General features: G+C 61.0%; 2 protein-coding genes across 4 annotated transcripts; one reads left to right on the top strand and one right to left on the bottom strand.

Moving 5' to 3' along the window:
* The first annotated feature begins 39 nt into the window (after positions 1-39).
* Positions 40-3410, top strand: SDCBP2 (syndecan binding protein 2). 2 transcript variants are annotated; one of them, XM_057366056.1, is made up of 9 exons: positions 40-290; positions 944-1009; positions 1132-1207; positions 1433-1680; positions 1852-2013; positions 2269-2444; positions 2513-2684; positions 2822-2913; positions 2996-3410. In XM_057366056.1, the coding sequence occupies exons 2-9, from the start codon at positions 956-958 to the stop codon at positions 3048-3050; spliced, it is 1035 nt and encodes a 344-aa protein (XP_057222039.1). In that variant the 5' UTR covers positions 40-290; positions 944-955; the 3' UTR covers positions 3051-3410. The 2 variants fall into 2 exon arrangements, with proteins under 2 accessions (XP_057222039.1, XP_057222038.1); XM_057366055.1 differs by lacking the exon at positions 40-290 and having other exon boundaries at positions 305-1009.
* Positions 3411-3658: 248 nt separating this feature from the next.
* Positions 3659-16353, bottom strand: SNPH (syntaphilin). 2 transcript variants are annotated; one of them, XM_057366054.1, is made up of 6 exons: positions 16257-16353; positions 16066-16123; positions 9123-9510; positions 8474-8674; positions 6778-6927; positions 3659-5905 (listed from the first exon to the last, which is right to left on the bottom strand). In XM_057366054.1, exons 3-6 carry the CDS (start codon positions 9425-9427, stop codon positions 4774-4776), a joined length of 1788 nt encoding a protein of 595 aa, XP_057222037.1. In that variant the 5' UTR covers positions 9428-9510; positions 16066-16123; positions 16257-16353; the 3' UTR covers positions 3659-4773. The 2 variants fall into 2 exon arrangements, with proteins under 2 accessions (XP_057222037.1, XP_057222035.1); XM_057366052.1 differs by lacking the exons at positions 16066-16123; positions 16257-16353 and having other exon boundaries at positions 8474-8575; positions 9123-9493.
* Positions 16354-17864: the final 1511 nt, after the last annotated feature.

The following is a 17864-nucleotide window of genomic DNA, read 5'->3' as shown; positions in this document are numbered from 1 at the left end:
GTGGGAGGGGGTACCACCACTGTGGGGTACAGCTACATCCCTGCTCCCCCCCTGGATGCCCAAACCCATAAAAAGCCATCCCTGTCCCCATCCGAATCCCTGCCCCAAACCTGCAGTGCCAGGGCTCTGTGCATTGTTGCCTTCACCTTCCTCTTCCTCTTCCTCACCTGTGCCCTACCTGGCAGGGGTGCAATCAGCTGAGGCTGTCTGGCCCCTCCCTGGGCTGGGCCCGGCTATAAAGTCCTGGGGCCAGRCAGAGGGTGTCATAAGGATCTGGGAGCTGTTGGCAGGTGAGTCCAGGGGTGCCAGGGCTGCGCTTGGGAGTTCTTGTCTGTTGGATGCTGCTATTGCTGAGCTGTGGGTGGGATCCTGCCTGGTTCCTACAGGAATCAGAGCTGGGGCTGCGTTTGGCCCCTACACCACAAGTTTTGAACGATGTTTTTTTGGGACATGAGATACCATGGGGTAGGTTTGGGGGGCACAGCCTTGGGCATAACATGAGGTGCATTGGGGGCAGAGGGGACTGATGGTGTGTGTTCAAGGGCTGTTCCCATGGGACATCCCACTCCTGTGTTTGGGATATGCTGGGATGGCCCCGTGGGGCAGGTGAACATGGGGATCAGAGGGGTCTGATGAGGGCCAAAGGGGCTATTCCCATGGCATATGCTGCTCCCCTATCTGGGTGAGGTTGGGGTGGCCCTGTGGGGCAGATGAATGTGTAGAGCAAGACCTGCCACCAGCGGAGGGATACCCAGCTGCGTGTGCCCGGCACACAGCCACTCGTGTGCCAGCCACCAGGAAATGGTGGTGGTGATGGCCCAGGTGACATAGCCTTGAGTCACACTGGAGACTTCAGGTGACAGCCCATCTCTGGCACATGGGCCAGGAAGGATGCTCGGAGAGAGGCACCGCAGTCCCTGAATGTCCCCATCCCTGTCCCCARACAGCAGCAGCGATGGCAACGCTCTACCCCTCCCTGGAGGACATGAAGGGCCACCAGGTCCTGCAGGTCAGTGCCAGCACAGCAGGGTTACAGGGGGTGAGCAGACCCCACTGGGTCCTGCAGGGCCCCACCTCAGAGGGTCCTCAGGGTGGGGGGCACAGCGTTGAGCAGATTCTGTCTCTTGGCAGGCGCAGGCAGCTGCCGGGGTGAGGACCCCTGCTACCACAGTGGTGACAGAGAAGCCAAAGCTCACCTTGGGCACTGGTAAGGTGGGGCATGATCAGCTCTCCCTGTTTAGGGGCTGTCTGGATGGGGAACAATGCTCAGTGGTGGTGGGAGGCTCAGCTGAGACMCCCCAACTCAGTGCATGGCTCCTGGAATGGGATTTTGGTGTCTCTTTTTGCTGGCCCACTGTCCCAGGTGGCTCCTGGGATGGAAGGGGCAATGGCTGTGTGTTGGAGCTGAGGCCACCCTCGGTATGTCCCTCAGAGCCACCTGTGCTGTACCCCAACCTGGCTGAGCTGGAGAACTACATGGGGCTGGCACTGTCCAGTGAGGAGATCCAGAAGAACCTGCGCATGGAGGATAACACCCACACGGGGGACAACACCGGCAAAGGGGACAGCACCCGCACGGGGGACAACACCGGCAAAGGGGACAGCACCCGCACGGGGGACAACACCGGCAAAGGGGACAGCACCGGCACGGGGGACAGCACCCGCACGGAGAACAGCACCGTAGGTGTCCGGGCTGGCAGCTCTCCCTGCCCCACGTGGGCTCCCGGTGCCATGGCTGGGGACCCTCTGRTTCCTCATCCTGCCTGGGGAAGGGGTGCAGCACCCTCCAAGGGCTGAGGTGCACAGGGCCCCGTGTCCCCCGTGTCCCACTGACCTCCGTGTCCCCCGCAGGCACTGACCCCCGCCGGGCCCCTCCCGGGCCAGCTGGTCGCCCCCCTGAGCGGGAACAGCGCGGGGCTGCGGCGGGCAGAGATCAAGCCGGGTGTGCGGGAGATCCACCTGTGCAAGGATGAGCGGGGCAAGACAGGGCTGCAGCTGAAGAACGTTGACCAGGTGAGAGGCTGGGCTCGTGTGGGGCTGGACATGACATGGGACAGTGTGGCACGGCATGATGTGACATGGTATAAGCATGACACGAGCACAGCGTGACACGGCAGTGTATCAATGTGTGTCACAGCAATTAAATGTCACAGCATGCCACAGCACAGCAGGGTGCAGATGGCACRGCATGGTATGGCATACCACAGTGCATGGCACAGCCACTGGTCCCTGGACCAGCCCTGTGCCACCACTCCACTGCATCCCCAGGGCATCTTCGTGCAGCTGGTGAAGGCCAACTCGCCGGCGGCGCTGGTGGGGCTGCGCTTCGGGGACCAGGTGCTGCAGATCGACGGCAGGAACTGCGCGGGCTGGAGCAGTGACAAGGCACAGCGGGCGCTGAAGAAGGCRAACCCCGAAAAGATCGTCATGGTGGTGCGGGACAGGTGAGCRGGTGGCAGGGCCGGTGGCGGTGGCAGTGCCCGTGGCAGCGCTGACTGTGCTCTCCCCACAGGCCTTTCCAGCGCACCGTGACTGTGCACAAGGACAGCACTGGCCACGTCGGCATCGTGGTGAAGAAGGGCAAGATCGTGTCGCTGGCCAAGGACAGCTCGGCTGCCCGCAACGGGCTCCTCACCCACCACTGCATCTGTGAGGTGAACGGCCAGAACGTCATCGGCATGAAGGTAGGGCTGTGCCCCGGGGTGCAGGGTCTGTCTGGGGAGCCCAGGAAGGGGCCAGATAATAGGGGAGGGAGGGGGATTCTGAGCAAAGCTGGGCACCCCACGGACCCCCCCATAGACCCCCCTGCTCTCTCCCGCAGGATAAGCAGCTCATGGAGGTGCTGGCAGGGGCTGGGAATGTGGTGACACTGACCATCATCCCCACTGTGATCTACGAGCACATGGTCAAACGGTGAGAATGYGGGGCCACAGGGACCCTCCACACCCCACAGAGCCCCCAGTTCCCCCCACTGACCTCCCTTCCCTCTGCCCAGGCTCTCGTCAGGGCTGGTGAAGTCATCCATGGACCACTCCATCCCGGACCTGTGACACCATCACTGCTGTCCCGGGAGCTGATGCTGAAAGCCTAGAGGACCTGCTGAAGGCACCCTCAGCACCTCAAAAGCAGCTATTTAAGCACAAAACCCCTCATCCCTTCAGAGGCCTGGTGACTGCCGGGTGGTTCTTTCTCTCCTCGGCAGGGATGGGGCAGATGTCCTGTACCAGGGTCCCATTGTCCCCATGTCCCTGCTCGGGCCACCCCTCTCAGGGCGGATGCCAAGGGCTGGCTCCAGCCAAAGCAGACACAGACCCAGCGACATTTATTACATCCACCACAGAGAGCGAGTACAGGACAGGGGAAACAAGAAGAGGGGGGTTACAGCTTTTTCACTTCTGTATTTAAAAAATATATTATATAGATTTGTCTTTCAAATATAATCGTTACATTTATTTCTTGGCAAAGCTTTGGATAGTCTAACAGACGTGTACACAGATCCACAAATACATTGCACGAGAGGCGAATATCCCAGCTCCGCTTACATCGGGCCCGGCTGCCTGGACACTGCTGCTCCCCAAATCTTTTCCCCTGGCACCTGGTGCTGTGCTGGTGGCAGAGCTGCTGTCCCTGCTGCCCCCAGCACGGGCAGAGCCGGCAGACAGGGGATGCAGGGAAGTGTGGGGCACACGGGGTGTGACACGTGCCCCTGTGGGGACCGCTGGACACCGGCGTGTGGAGCATCACCGGCTGCCAGGGCACCCGGCCGGTGGCACCCACGGGTGGGGGAGTGGGCTTGGGTTGGGGTTGGGGRGAAACACTGTTAGTTCAAGTCACGAAGAAACCACAGACATTCGTGGGGTGGGAGCGCGGTGCGCCCGGGGGAGCCCCAAGTYCCGCGCCCCAACAGCCCCGCTGAGCAATCCTTGCTGTCTTTGCGTTTCAACAACGAGAAAAAGGCATTTTTTCTGGAGGCCACCGGCAAAGCAGGGGTTTGGGTGGGCCGGGGCGGTAAAGGGCTTGGCTCTGCCTGCACGGCACTGCCCATACCCCGGCAAAGGCATCCGAGCTCCAGCACACGGTGGGATCACCGGCAGCGCGGCTGACAAAACTGCAGGAGCTCCCGGTGCCGCTGCCCGGCGGCCAGAGTCCCAGCGACCGGGCTTCAGWCTGTACCCAAAAAAAAGTGAATATAGTGCAAAGCAGAGGGAGGGAGAGCCCACGGCTTCCTCGGGGAGCTCCGTGTGTGAGCTGCAGCCCAGTTCCATCCCAGTTCCATCCCAGTGTKGGGAGGCATCTCCTAGGGAATGGGAGGCTGGACCGAACGGCTCCGGTGCTGGTCCCTGCGAGCGGACAGAGCCCCCCATCCCCCTGCCCACAGACACACGCTGTACCTGGAGCAAGGAACCGCTGCATCCCCAGCGCCCCACGCTGCCAGCGGCTCCCTGCCATCACCCGCCCGCGGCACGGCTGGCCTCGGGGACCACCCGGGGACAAACAAGAAGCAAGTGCGRTGGAGGGAGAGCCCTCTGGCGAGTACAGCCCCACAGCCCACCGCAGCCAGAGGCACAGGCAGGGGTGTCCATCGGCGGGGGGTGACACTGGGTGCCAATACAACAGCGGTCCCTTCCCTCGTCCAGGACAAAGGAGCTGGCGGGGGCAGCACACCTCGATGCACCCACAGACCCCTCGGTCCCTTCCCACCCGCCAGYGCCACGCCGGGGCTTTACAATCAGCAGTCGGGTCCGTGGGGGCGGGTGGGGGGCGTCGGAGGCGTCAGGGCTGGGCGGCGCCGCCGGGGCTGGCGACGGGGCGACAGCCCATCCTGCGGATGGAGTGCAGGGCGACGGTGCAGCAGCCCCGCAGCAGCGAGCTGATGTTGTAGATGGGCTGGCCCTGCCGCCGCTGCGAGCGGCACAGCCAGGCCACCGTGGGCACCGCCGGCACCACCACYGCCAGCAGATCCACGATGAAGTGGCGGCTCCAGTAGCTCTTGGAAGGGTTGGTCTCGCAGCCGGTCACCTCCGTCAGCTCCTCCTCCGCCACGCAGGCGATGGCCACCGAGGGGCTGGCGCTGGGGGGCTGCCGCACGGCCGGGTTGCCGGGGACCCCCCCCTCGGCACCGGCTGCCGCCGTCGCGGCGTCGGGCTCGGCCACCATCAGGTCCRTGGTCCCGGTGGGGTTGGCGAGCTCAGGGACGGGCATCGTGTCTTCCATTTCAGAGACCCAGGCGGAGGTGGGGCTGCCCAAGCTGCAAGCCTGGGACTTCATCACCTTCTCCAGGATGGTGTCCAGGTCGGGCTGGCAGGGCACGAAGTCCGTCTGGATGGCCCGCTCCTGCATGCAGCTGGCCTGCACCCCCGCCTCCACGCTGCTCCGCAGTCCCAGCACCTTCTCGTAGGGGTTGTTGGGGGGCAGGCGGGTGCCGGGCTCACCCCCCACCTCCAGCGGGTCCGTGTGGCCCGGAGCCTCCTCCATCCCCACGAAGCCGCTGTCGGCCCCCTCGTCCAGCGAGATGGTCTGCGAGCCCCCCACGTTGCGGTCCCCGGCTCCCTGGTCGCTCAGCTTGGTGTAAGTGGAGCTGCGGGTGAGGGATCGCGCYGGGGAGCCCCCGGCCGACTCGCCGGCTCCCTCCTCCTTCACCGCCCCGTTCTGTGCCACCTCCATGCTGTGCAGCAGCGTCTCCAGCTTCTTGTTCTGGATGTTGATGTCCACAAAATACTTCTGGAGGCCTTTGTCCTTCTCCAGCAGGTTGTTCTTCACCGTGTCGATGACCTGCTTCAGCTGCTTGATYTCCTTGCGAGCCTCCTTGAGCGCCAGCTGGGCTTCCACGCGGTGGCACTCCTCCTCGATCCAGTCCTCCTGCATCCGTGACAGCTGCGTCTTCAGGTCCTCGATCTCAGCATCCCTGCAGAGACAGGAGGGCACCASCAGGGCGCTGAGGGGGCTGCAGGGACAGCCCCATCCTCGTGTGCCCAGCACTGATGCTGCTGGAAGCAGATGGATCACCCAGAAACACTCCAGCTGCGAACCAGAGGTGGGTCCAGTGGCTGGGGGACCCTCAGGGGTGATGCTCAGGGACCCTCARGAGCAATGTTTGGGAACCCCCAGAAGTGATGCTCAGGGAATCTCAGAGTGATGCTCAGGGACCCCAARGATGATGCTTATGGACCCTGAGGAGTGATACTTGGGGTCTCTCAGGATTGATGTTTGAGGCCCCTCAGGACTGATGCTCAGGGCCCCCCGGGAGCACAGTTCAGAGCAATGGGAGTTCAGGGATCCCTGGAAGTGACGCTCAGCCTCCTCCCGGAGGGGCTGCAGGGCCCAGGGCTCCCGAGGGCCGTGTGGGGGTGGGCAGGTGCCCCAGGCRGGCGCGTGGCAGCTGGCACGGCGGCGAGGCTGTGCCTAAGCCTGAGAGGAGCAGATGGGGATTAGCCACCCTGTGACGCTGAAATTCAGCAAAAGCACGGCAGGGACTTAACCAGGGTGAGGGGAGAGCGCAGCCACCACAGGTGGGACGTGGGGCTCTGCAGTCCCCAAACCACAGCTCCTGGGTCGGACARGCAGCAGTGCCAGATCCCACGTGCCTGCAGTGCCGTGGGACAGCTGTCACCTCAGTACCTGGGCATAAGCACGAGGACGAGATGCCATGCTGGGAACTGACAGCCAGAAGGACCAGTCCCAGACAGGAGCAGCCACAGTGGTGGCAGTGGCCGGTGCTGTCACCCTTTCCAGCAGCTCCCATGCTGTGGGGTCTGTGCCTGCTGCTCCCACGCTCACCTGTCCTGCAGCCGCTCCTGCGTGTCCTTCAGGCGAGCCTTCAGGTGCCGGATGCACACCTCCTTCTGCTGCAGGGGGGTCAGGTACTGCTCCGGCGTCGGCGGCTTTATCCCATGGTTGTCACTGCAGAGGTTGTACTTGGACGAGCGCCTGCAGGGACACAGATGTCACCCACTGCCAGTGCCAGGGTCAGCACAGGCTTGACCCAGGGGTCCTAAGGCCTGCTTTTGGGGTGCAGCCCCATAATACATCCTAAAAGAGCACTGAGAGCAGGAGGGTGAGGGTGGGTGTGTGAGGGTGCTGTGCCTCTGGCAGGACAGACAGGGTGGGTGTCTTCGGTGCTGTCCTCTGGCAGGAGAGGCAGTGTGGGTGRTTTGGGTGCTGTGCCCTGGCRGGAGAGGCAGYGTGRGTGATYTGGGTGCTGGCAGGAGGGTGGCTGCAGCTCCTGGACACACCGGTGCTGCTGTCGGGTGCTGAGCCCTCTGTGGAGCTGCAGACTTTGCTGGGGCTTGAGCAGAACTGGGGCACCAAGGTCTCTGTGTGCTCGGACTGATCTTCCTGGGAACAACTGATGTGGATGGAGACCCCAGGGTGGGATCAKCCTCGCCAGAGATGGGGGCACAAATGGGAAATGGAAGGGTTTGGGATGGAGCAGGTCTGGAGATGGAGGCCGTCCTGCCCATGGGGAGGAACAGGAAATCCAGCACCCACTCCGAGTTAGGCCAGGAACCCGAACCTTCCATGCCACCACCAGCACCGGGGTGGACAAAGTGACATCTGTGGGCCAAGGCCTGGGGCAATGTGGAGAGCAGAGGCTGGCCAGGGACAGGGCTACACAGCCAGGCTGGAGGCACATGGAAAGCTGGAAGCTGCACGAGTGGCTCAGGCATGGCAGTGAGGGGAAGGGGGGCATCCCAAAGCTCCCCTGAGTGGTGGCCATCAGCCCAGCAGCCTTTAGCCACGTCCAGAAGCATCTTGTGAGAAGCACCCAGGCAGGACTGTGGCCTTGGAATGCCCCATGGCAGCAGGACAGCCACTGCCCAGGCTGCAGCACTCATGGGCCCTGGTCACCATGTCACCCTTGGTCCCCTCAGATCCTCCCACAATGGTTCCATCTCTGGGAGCTGGCAGGGGCTGGGGACAGGCAGGATATGAACCACGAGCTGCTGCACCTGCGGGGCTGGGGCTAGTGCCCATCCCATATCTCGGTGCCAGCTGTGCCCCCAGCACCCCAGAGCTCCCTGCTGAGAAGCCAGGGGGCCACCAGCTCTTGCCAAACCTTTGCCGAGCAACACGAGGGGATGGAAGCGAAGCTCTTGCCCTCGTGCTTTTGGTCTGGAAGGATCCGGGTGCTCCTCGGAATGCGGGAGTGGCGGGAGGGAGCGTGCAGAGTGCAAGCCACAGCCACAGCAGGACGGAGGGAAGGGGACAAGGGTCCCTGGGTGGCAGGCGGGGGGACAGGGAGGGAGACGACACAACAACAGCGGCGGAGAGGTTTGGAGGAGGAGAGTAGTGAGGGTCTCTGGAGACACAGCAGCAGCTCCRCCAGCTCCGGCTCCCCAGCCACCAAGCGCACAGCCTCGCTCCACGGCCCTGCGCTCCTGTCCCCGCCGGGCACCGGCACCGGCAGCACGGGGGGCTGCTCCCCCTGCCCGGGCACCCGGCAGCCGCCCTGGGGCCACGGGTGATGGGTTACCTTGGGGTGGGGCTGCTGTCGCTGCCCTTGCAGGAGCCAGAATTGCTGCTGCTGCTCAGCGAGGAGGTGCCGTAGGTGTCCCTCCCGGGGGGCGAGGGGCGCCTGGAGGCAGGGAGAAGAGGCTGTGTCTCAGGCCGAGTGGCTGAGGGCGCTGAAGACTTAAAGAAGGAGGCAAAGCCACTCCGTCCATAAACCCCGCGACTGCCAACCACCACACCGAGAACACACAAGACAAAAGGACAAAACAAACAGCAGGGATCAAAATGGCACGGACACGGCGACGGGCACAAAGGCAGGGCTGGGGGGGACATCCACCCACTCCCCTCTCCCTGGCACGGCAGCCCATGGATGCTGGCACAGCATCCTTGCACCCTGAGGACCTCGAGAGCCCCTGGGATCCCCCTGGAAGCCCCTTGGGAGCCCCTTGAGAGTCCCCTGGGGGTGTGGTCCTGGCACAGCTCCAGCCACATCTGCCAGAGCATCACCTACACGTGGGCAGCTCTGCCTCTCCTCCCTGCCCACGCTGAGCCTGCACCTCCATAACAGCAGTACAGGTCATGGAGACATTTGGAGGGGAATAAATGCTTTTTCCCTCTTTTTCTCTTTTTACCATTCAGCTCAAGGAGAGATTTTCCAAGGRCTAACATACCTCCCAGTTTCATTGCCCCAACCCAGTGGTCTCCACCACTGCCTGCCTTCGCCCGGACGGACGGAGGGGTCGGTCCTGGCTGTGGCCCAGACGGACAGAGGGACGGGGCGTGCAGCACTCGGGGAGCTGCATGCACGGACAGGGTAGTGCTGTGCAGCGGGCAGTGCCATGCAAACCCCCAAAAGCTGGGCTGGGGGTTCGTGCTGCGAAGTGGCAGCTGGCGGTGGAGGTGTGGGGATCGTGGGGATCGTCCCATCCCGGCTGCAGGCGCTGGTGTCCAGTCCCGGGGCCAGAGGTTGCAGCATATTCACCTTCGTGATCCTGTGGACGCGCGTCTGCTCCCCGGCACGGACATGGCCACGGTGCCACGGGTCCTGGGCACAGGGAACTGTGGGCGAAGGCAACAGAGACAGGAGATGAAGGCAGGAAAATGGCCCCAGTGAGACAGGGACGTTGCAAAATAGGGGGTGAGCCCTGGCACCAGGGCATGATCAGAGTCCCCAAGGCCACCAATACAGGGACAGATGTGGACAGCACACCCTGCACATCTGGGCTGTGCTTCCCACTTGTCTCCTATAGCTCGGGAACGCCAGGATGTTGCATGCCTGTGGTCCCACCAGGATACCGTGGGCACAGGTTGAGGGTGTTCTTAATTTAAAAGGCTGAACAGAAGCAGGGCAGGTGCCTGCCCATGGTCTGGAGCCCCTTCCCCACCATGGGACAAGATTCCCCCTGCCTCGAGGGATCTGCCACACATGCACAGGGTGCCTGCAGTGGTGGCATTACTCGGGGACAAGGTGGCATTACTCAGAGATAGGACAAGGGCTGTGAGGCCCAGCCATGGAACTCCCTGGGCAAGCAGCTCTCCCTGCAGCGGGCTGGGCACCTGCTTTTCCTTAATTAAGTGCAAATCCCCCATTCAACAGTGAAATCAGGTGAGGAAGAACAGATCCCTGCATGATGAGGCAGCAGCAGCTAATCCCTTGGGAAACACAGAGCCCGCTTTCCTGTAAATAAATAGACCGGATCCCAAGGATTGCAGCACCTCGGGCACACGCAGGATGTGAGCAAAGCATCCACTCAGCACCCGCATCCTGCCAAGCACTGCTGGGATCCCCACAGTGCTCAGGGGCTGCCAGAGAAGGATGGGCCGGGGGCAGCATGTGGGGCCCCCCCAAACCCAGCCCCATTCACAATGCCAGCATTTATCTCGGATTCTGGCAGAGCAGTGCAGGAGATGGGACCTGCCAACAGATAATCGATGGGTGACAGGAAACACTCGGTGCTGCTGGCCCTGCTCCAGGGGAGTGCGAGGAGTGGGACAACAGGGGAGGGGGAAGAGGAAGAGGGACATGGCCAGCCCACCCCAGTGCAGCCCTCTGCATTTGCCACCACAGGTTGTTTTTTTCCAGGATATCTCAAAGCCCACCCTGGCCAGCCCAGGCCTCTCCTCTGCTCAGGATTTGCTGCTCCCTGATCCCCAAACCAGGGCACCAAAGACCACAGCTGGTGTTGTGAAGCTCTGAGTCCCAGCAGGCACAGTGCCCCTTGCCAGAGCGGTGCCAGCACCCCTGGGACACTGCAAGAAGTGTTTGGGGATCCTGCTGCTCCCACCTGGGCTGGATTTGCCYGGAGATGACCTGGGCAGGGGAAGGCAGTGTTCTGTCCTGCTGGATCACTGCTCCCAGGCGGGCAGSGAGCTCTGCCACTGCAGCAGCGTGAATCAGCATCCACCGAGAGCCGCGCGTGGCCTCAGCTGGCGGGAGCATCCTCCAGGATTCTCCGTCACCCTCCAGCAGCGCCACGCGGGGCTGCGGCACAGCCTGGACTCCAACAGCTCTCGAGCAGGGATTTAGGGAGATTTGAGAGGGCTGATTCCTCACCCTCTACCCTGCAGCTGAGCAGTATCTGATATTATACACGGGTGCTCAGCATCAGCCCAGTGGTGCCCAGAATCATCCCAGTGGTACCCAGCATCATCCCAGTGGTACCCAGCATCAACTCAGCTGTACCTGGATCTTCCCCACTCATGGCAAGGTCACCCTCATACCACCCTGCTCTGTGCAGGGGTCCCTCTGTGCCCCACTCACACCAGCAAGTGCCAGCACTGCAGATGGCACATGTGTGTCCAGCACATGGGGCTCCTGAGAGCACCCCACACCGCACCCCAGGCACCTGTCGCCAACATCTGCAGCCTGGAATGACTCTGTGGGGACACCTGGATTTGGCCTCCTGTCTGAGGACCTCATTTCTTCCTCCTCCCCTTCCTCCCACTGCTGCAGACCCATGCTGGTGCCCATGCTGAGGCTCGATGCCTCCCACAGCACCCAGGGTGTCTGGAATTTAATCCATGGTAATAAACTCTCATAATTCCCAAAGGATCAATGGGCCACTTCAGTCTTCCCAGAAGCCTCACTGTGCCCATGGGCTGCCCAGGACAGGCACAGTGGGCAGACTCARCACCGAAGCTGAACACACCTTCCCATGTGGTACGTGGCTACTAAAGGCAGAGGAAATTACCCCAAAACATGGACCAGGATGGGCAGTTGTAGCACCAATGGAGCCTCACCAAGAAAGCAAGAGGAAATCCAGGATTAACCCTGCTCTAGTGGGTGGCATCCCTGCCCATAGCAGGTGGGGGTTTGAATGACAGAATTGTTTGGGTTGGAAGGGACCTTGGAGACCATCTCATTCCAACCCCTGGCCATGGGCAAGGACACCRTCCACTAGATCAGGTTGCTCCAAGCCTTTTCTAACCTGGTCTTGGACAATTACAGGGATAAGGCATCCACAACTTCTCTGGGCAACCAGTGAAAGGCCTTACCACCTTCATAGAGAAGAGTTTTTTCCAAATGTCCCATCTAACCCTGCTCTCTGYCAGTGTGAAGCCGTTCCCCCTTGCCCTGCCACTCCACGCCCTTGTCTGAAGTCTCTCTCCAGCTCTCCTGGAGCCCCTTTAGGCACTGGAAGAGTCTCTTAAGGTCTCACTGGAGCCTCCTCTTCTCCACCAGCTCTCTCAGCCTGTCTCCACAGCAGGGATGGTCAGGGCAATTCATGGACCAAGATGATGGTGATTTGGGGGGCACTGGCTTGTCTCCACCCTGGGGGACCAGCAGGGCTCTGCTCAGCACAGCACCTCTGTGTCTGCCCTTACTATCCAGGAATGCCACCACAGGCTGGGGTCCGACACTCTAACCCACACCAAATCCAGAGAGTGCCCTGCAAACCACCTGCATGTGCTCCAGTACCCTGCAAATCCCCCAAAATGCAGCTTGAAGGGTGGCTGAGCAGGGTGGACASTGCCCATTGCAAGGACCAACGTGTTCCTGGTGCTGCTGAGAGCAAAACTCCCCGTGAGTTTCCCAGCACATGTGGAACAGAAGGGCAGTGCTTTTAAAAACAACAGCACAAACCARGGCTTGTTCCATGGAACAGCCTCAGCCTGGGGAATTCCTGATAAAATTCCTGATTAAAATTCCTGATTAAAGCAATGGGCCTTGCTGAAGRAACAGCTGGAGCTACAGCATGAAAAGTGGATCCCCATAAAGGGCTGGGATGCAGAATTGGCACAAGACGCCCACACTGCCACTATCCTGGGGTGGGTGACACCATGGGGCACATCTCCTGGTGTGTCCCCAGCTCCTGCCTGCCACAGAGGGGACCTGGACAAACTGATCACACCATGACAGGGGTGGGTGACAGAGCAGTGACAGAGTGGAGGCTCAGCCTGGTGCCCCAAAGGAGTATTTCCCTAGGCTCAGCTGCATCACTGCCCCCAGAAATGCTTCTTCATCTCAAATTCTGCCACTTCCCCACTCCTTGCTGGATCCCCTGGCTGTGCCARTGCTGGACAAACCAGGCTGGGAAAGTATCACCACTCCTGGATGCTTCTCACATGAGAAACAGGGACACAGGACCCCTGGAGGGACCCTCTGGCTCAGTGAAGCCTCTGATGGTTCCTCAGCTTGCTCCTTTGAGGGTTTCATGGCTGCAGCCTCAAGAGTTCACTCCCATCAGCTTCCAAAGMTCAACTCCTGGGGGATTCAGAGGGATCCAGCTGCTGCCAGCTCACCCCATCCCCACGGGGAACACGAGAGGTGTGAGAGCCCGCAGCTCACTGCCAGTGCCAACCCTCAGCACAACACTGCTGTGCCAGCAGCCGCCACATTTCCCCGGATTTCTCGCTCACTGCTTCCTTTGTGGAGGCTCCCATCATCCTGCCTGCTGCTGGATTCMCGTGTTTCCCTTGGCACATCCTGTGTGAGGAATCTTTTGCAATGGTGGCCCCGAGCCCACGCAGCTGAGAGCAGCTTCACCCACTGCAGAGACCTGGGAGAGGAACCGTGGTGTCCCTACGGGTCCCCTGGATGATCTCCAGCCTCCCAGGATGAACAAGATCAGAAGCACAGGGAACATGGAGAAGGAAACCACAACTTTGTTTTTACAGGGGCCAAAAAGGGCCTCCCCAGGACCCTCCCTGCCTTCCCGACACGGGCTCTACTTTTCCTCATACTAAAAATAAGCAAAATGCTGGATGTGGCCAACAACCAGCAGCTGATGTGGGGCAGAGCCCTGTGTCTCTGGGCAGTGGCAGTGCCAGGGGTGGCTTGTAATGGAAAATGGACTGGGGTAGAGCTGGGTTTCAGTGGGAAGGWGCAGGATCCAGCAGGATCCAGCAGCCAGGGCTGGCAGAAGTCCTGGAGCAGACAGGGATCAGCACTGGGGGCACTGGGAGCAAACATCCATGACTATGTCTGAGCTCCTCCTTCTGCCATGGGGGATTTTTGGGATACAGGGATTGTTTTGCTTCTGCTCAGAAGATTCCAAGGGTGTTGTGATAACCCCAGGGGCTGAGAGCCTCTGCTCCAGTGTAGATAGGTTCATTTCAAAGCCTCACCTGGGTTCTGGGCAGAGGGAGATTATGGAATCACAGAACCATTTAGGTAGGAAAATACCTTTAATATCATCAAATCCAACCRCTAACCCAGCACTGCCAAGGCCACTGCTAAATCCAGCTCAGGGCAGAGCTGAGTGCTCAGGGCACAATCAGGGACAAACCCCACAGGGTGTTTATGCAACACCACCARAAAAATCAATGCTGCTAAGAGTGGTTGTATCCCATTCCAAAACGCAGGAGCATCTCCTTTTATTCTCCTGTTTGTTATAAAACGCTGAGTTGACACCCAGAGATTACAGGAAAACAGACACCATTTGGAAAGCTCGGGTTATGCAGCTCATCACTTTTCCAGCTGACCTGGCTGCAACTCCAAATGGGGAGGTGGCAATTCCCAGCCCTCATTAACTAAAAATAAGGCGCCTGACCAGAGGGCAAAGGCTGGGCTCTTGTTGGGGACTCTGGAGCCAAAGGGAAATGGGTAAAGAACTCCATGACAAATGCCATAGCAGCCTGAGAGCAGGAGCAGGACACCCAGGATAAAGACCCTGTGGTCTCACCCCGGGCTGGGAGGGTCAGCAGGATGGGATGGAGGTGACATCCCACTGCACAGCCCACTGCACAGGTGCTCCAGCAGGAGCCAAGCTGAGGATTGGGAAGCAGAAGGAAGGGCCCACTCCTTCAGGACACAAAGGCAAAAACCTGGAAGACAAACCCAGCTTCCAGTGCAACAGCTCCTCCTCCCCTCTGTGCCTCAGCRCGGCGGAAGCAGGGCTCCCCTAACCACCATCCACCTTGAGCGAGGGCTGGGAATGACGGCGGTGCCGGGGGATTAGCCCTGGTCTCCACRCCGCTGAAATGGCCTACTTTACCCACACACCACAGCTCCTGCCTCAGCCCACTGCAGCACTTCCCAGGTGGAAGCACAGGCATTGCCCCTCTGACCCCCACCCCGGGATYCCACAGCCCTGGACACCAAAATTTGCATCATTTGGCACAAGGTCACAGCACAGCATGCCCATTGCCCAGGGAGGGTGGGAATGCTGGGATTTTATAAGCAGAACAGGTGCCCAGCAGTGGGTTCTGTGCGACAGCCACAGCGCTGACCTTGTGGGGAGGAGAGAACAGAGCACCCGGCTCATCTGCCCACTCGGGTGTTTCTGTGTCCCTTTGGAGACGGAGCACGAAGCCATTAAATAAYAAAATGTCAACTGCAGAGCAGTCCCGGCTCCTGCAACGCCCCATGGGGCCGAAGACASTGCACTTTGGAGTAGATGTGGGGCTGGTGCTTGCAGGGASARTCTGGTKCATGAGATGTGGGTTTGGGGCGTGCAGGGAGGGTTTGGGGTGCGCAGAGACGGTGTAATACATGTGATGTGGGTCTGATCCGTGTGATGTGGGACTGGTGTATGCAGAGAAAGTCTGGTGCATGAGATGTGGGTTTGGGGTGTGCAGGGAGGGTCTGGTGCTTGCAGGGAGGGTCTGATGCATGTGACAAGGGTCTGATGCATGTGATGTGGGACTGGGGCGTGCAGGGAGGGTCTGGTGCATGTGAAGTGGGTCAGGTGCGTGAGATGTGGGTCTGCTGAGTGCAATGCGTGGCTGATGCTGCTGTGTGGGTCCAGTGCATGTCCTATGGGTCCAGGGCTGTGAAGCAGGACCGGTGGGTGTGGTGGGGGTCCAGGCAGATGCAGTGTGGGTCAGGGTACATAAGATGTGGGTCTGATGAGCGTGACGTGGGTCCAGTCGGTGCCACGGGGGTCCAGCGCATGCGGTGGGCTCTGGTGCAGCAGCACGGGTCTGGTGTGTGCCGCGGGGGTCTGGCACACGCAATGCGGGTGCGCTGCGGGCCCGATGCGTGACCCGCCCCGAGCACCCTGTGCCCCRAGAACCACCCCCCCTCCGCCCTCCYTGATGCGGAGCGGCTCCGGCAGACCCGGCTGCGCCCCCCGCCTCCCCCCACCCCGAATCCGCAGCCAGGAAGGGATGAGTCACRGCGGCCGCGGGGCCCCGCACCGCACCCCCCGCACCGCGCCCCGCACCGCTCACCTGCGCGGGGCCCCGCCGATGCCGGGGRCGGCAGCGCCGGGACGAGGGGCTCAGCGACCTGCCGGGGAAGGGAGAGARTGCACGGTGAGTGGCGGCGSSGGGCGCGGGGCCCGGTGCGGTAGCCGATGCGATGTCCGGTGCGGTGCCCCGCGCCCCACCCCACACCCCGCGCCCTCCCCCGCCTCCATCACCTGCGCCGGCCTCCATGGGTGCGGCGGGGCGGCCGGGAGCGCTGGAGGGATGAGGGAGGGATGAGGGAGGGATGGAGGAGGGATGGATGGAGAAGGGCGGGAGGGAGGGATGGATGGAAAAGGCAGGGAGGGAGGGATGAGCAGTGCAGCTGCGTAATTTGCTCCCTCCTCTGCGATCTTAAAGCGACGGCGCCGCGGGTGCCTCCCCCCGCTCCCCCCGCCGGGTTTCCCCCCGTTTCTATGGCAACTCCCCTCTGCCGGAGCGGCGCAACCACCTCAAAAAAAGAAACCAGCCGGCTTTTGGGGTCCCTCCCCGTCTGCGAAGCCCCGCGGGCCGGGTGCGCCCTGTGCCCGGTGGCGCCGAGTTCCTCGCCCCGCGTAACCCCGGAGGAGGAGGAGGAGGAGGAAGGGGAGGGGGGAGCCGGGGCGGCCCCGCGCTGCGGCCACCCGGCCCTTGGAGTCTCCGCGGCGTCGTTATTTTCATCTTAAGCAGTCCAGCTCTGAGGAGATCCCTGCCTCTAATTAGTGACGCACTTTCATAAAGTAAAATCATTAAATAACCGGAATTATGTGCCCCGTTTCCATCCCTCTGGATCAGCCCGAACCGCCGGGGTTGGGGTGGAGAAGCGGCAGCAGCCACCCCGAGCTGCTGCCCGGGGCTATAACTGGGGGCCGGGGTGTTTGGGACACGAGGCTGAAGGCACGGCACGTCCCGTCCTCCAGCACAGCCTGGTTACTCATGGCACTGCCCACACGCTTCCTGCTCTAACTGTCAAGATCAATCTTCCCAAATTATTTGCTGAGGAAACGTCTCGGGAGCCCCCGCGCCTCCTTCTGCAGCCTGTGCGGGGAGCAGCGGGGCACCGGCTCTGGCGCTGCTCCGGTTCCCGCGGCCAGGAGCGCTCAAGGTCGGCTGCGGACACCCCCGTGGGGACCAGGAGCGTGAGAGATGCGCATGTACCTGTGCTACAAACGGCCACGGAGCATCCGATGTGTTTGTACCCACCTACGGACTCATGGAGGGAAATATTCATTTAGGAGACATTCACAGTGAGAGAAGAACCTGCTCCCGGTTTGGGTCTAGACCCGAGGCCCATTGTGCTTCCCAGACATTCCCAGTTCCCTTTGTCACTCCCCCATGGTTATTCTGGAGATCTGAAAAACCTGTTTGGTAAATACATSTCAGTCTTTCTTCCAGCACTATTTCCTGCATGATTTGTGCCTTATTTATCCCAATACACAGACTGTTTTCAGTGGATATATAGATATAGATCCTGCCTCCCATTTATTCCTGCCTGCCCCCAGCTGCCTTTTGTTTCCCTCTTTCCCGGTGAATCCAATGCACAGCCTCTCTCCTTGAAAGGAAAATTAATGAGTTATCACATCTGCTGCCACTGGAGCAGCTCTGACCATGTGGCACACGCAGCAGCTCTGCTGTGAGACAGAGTCATTCCTGATGGCTTTTGGGGGAGAAAAATGGTTTCTCCTTCTCTCTGTAGTCTGCAGTGCTTGGTCTCCCAGGATACTCTGACCTGCAGAGCGGGAGCACTGCTCCAGGGAGAGAGGGACAGGTTTATACCAAATCCGTTTCCCAGGAAAAGATGAGCT

This window comes from Malurus melanocephalus, unplaced genomic scaffold (assembly GCF_030028575.1).
Source record: "Malurus melanocephalus ecotype Western Australia unplaced genomic scaffold, MMel_1.1 scaffold_59, whole genome shotgun sequence".
NCBI classification, from domain to species: domain Eukaryota; kingdom Metazoa; phylum Chordata; class Aves; order Passeriformes; family Maluridae; genus Malurus; species Malurus melanocephalus.
This window is presented reverse-complemented; position numbering and strand designations above follow the sequence as displayed.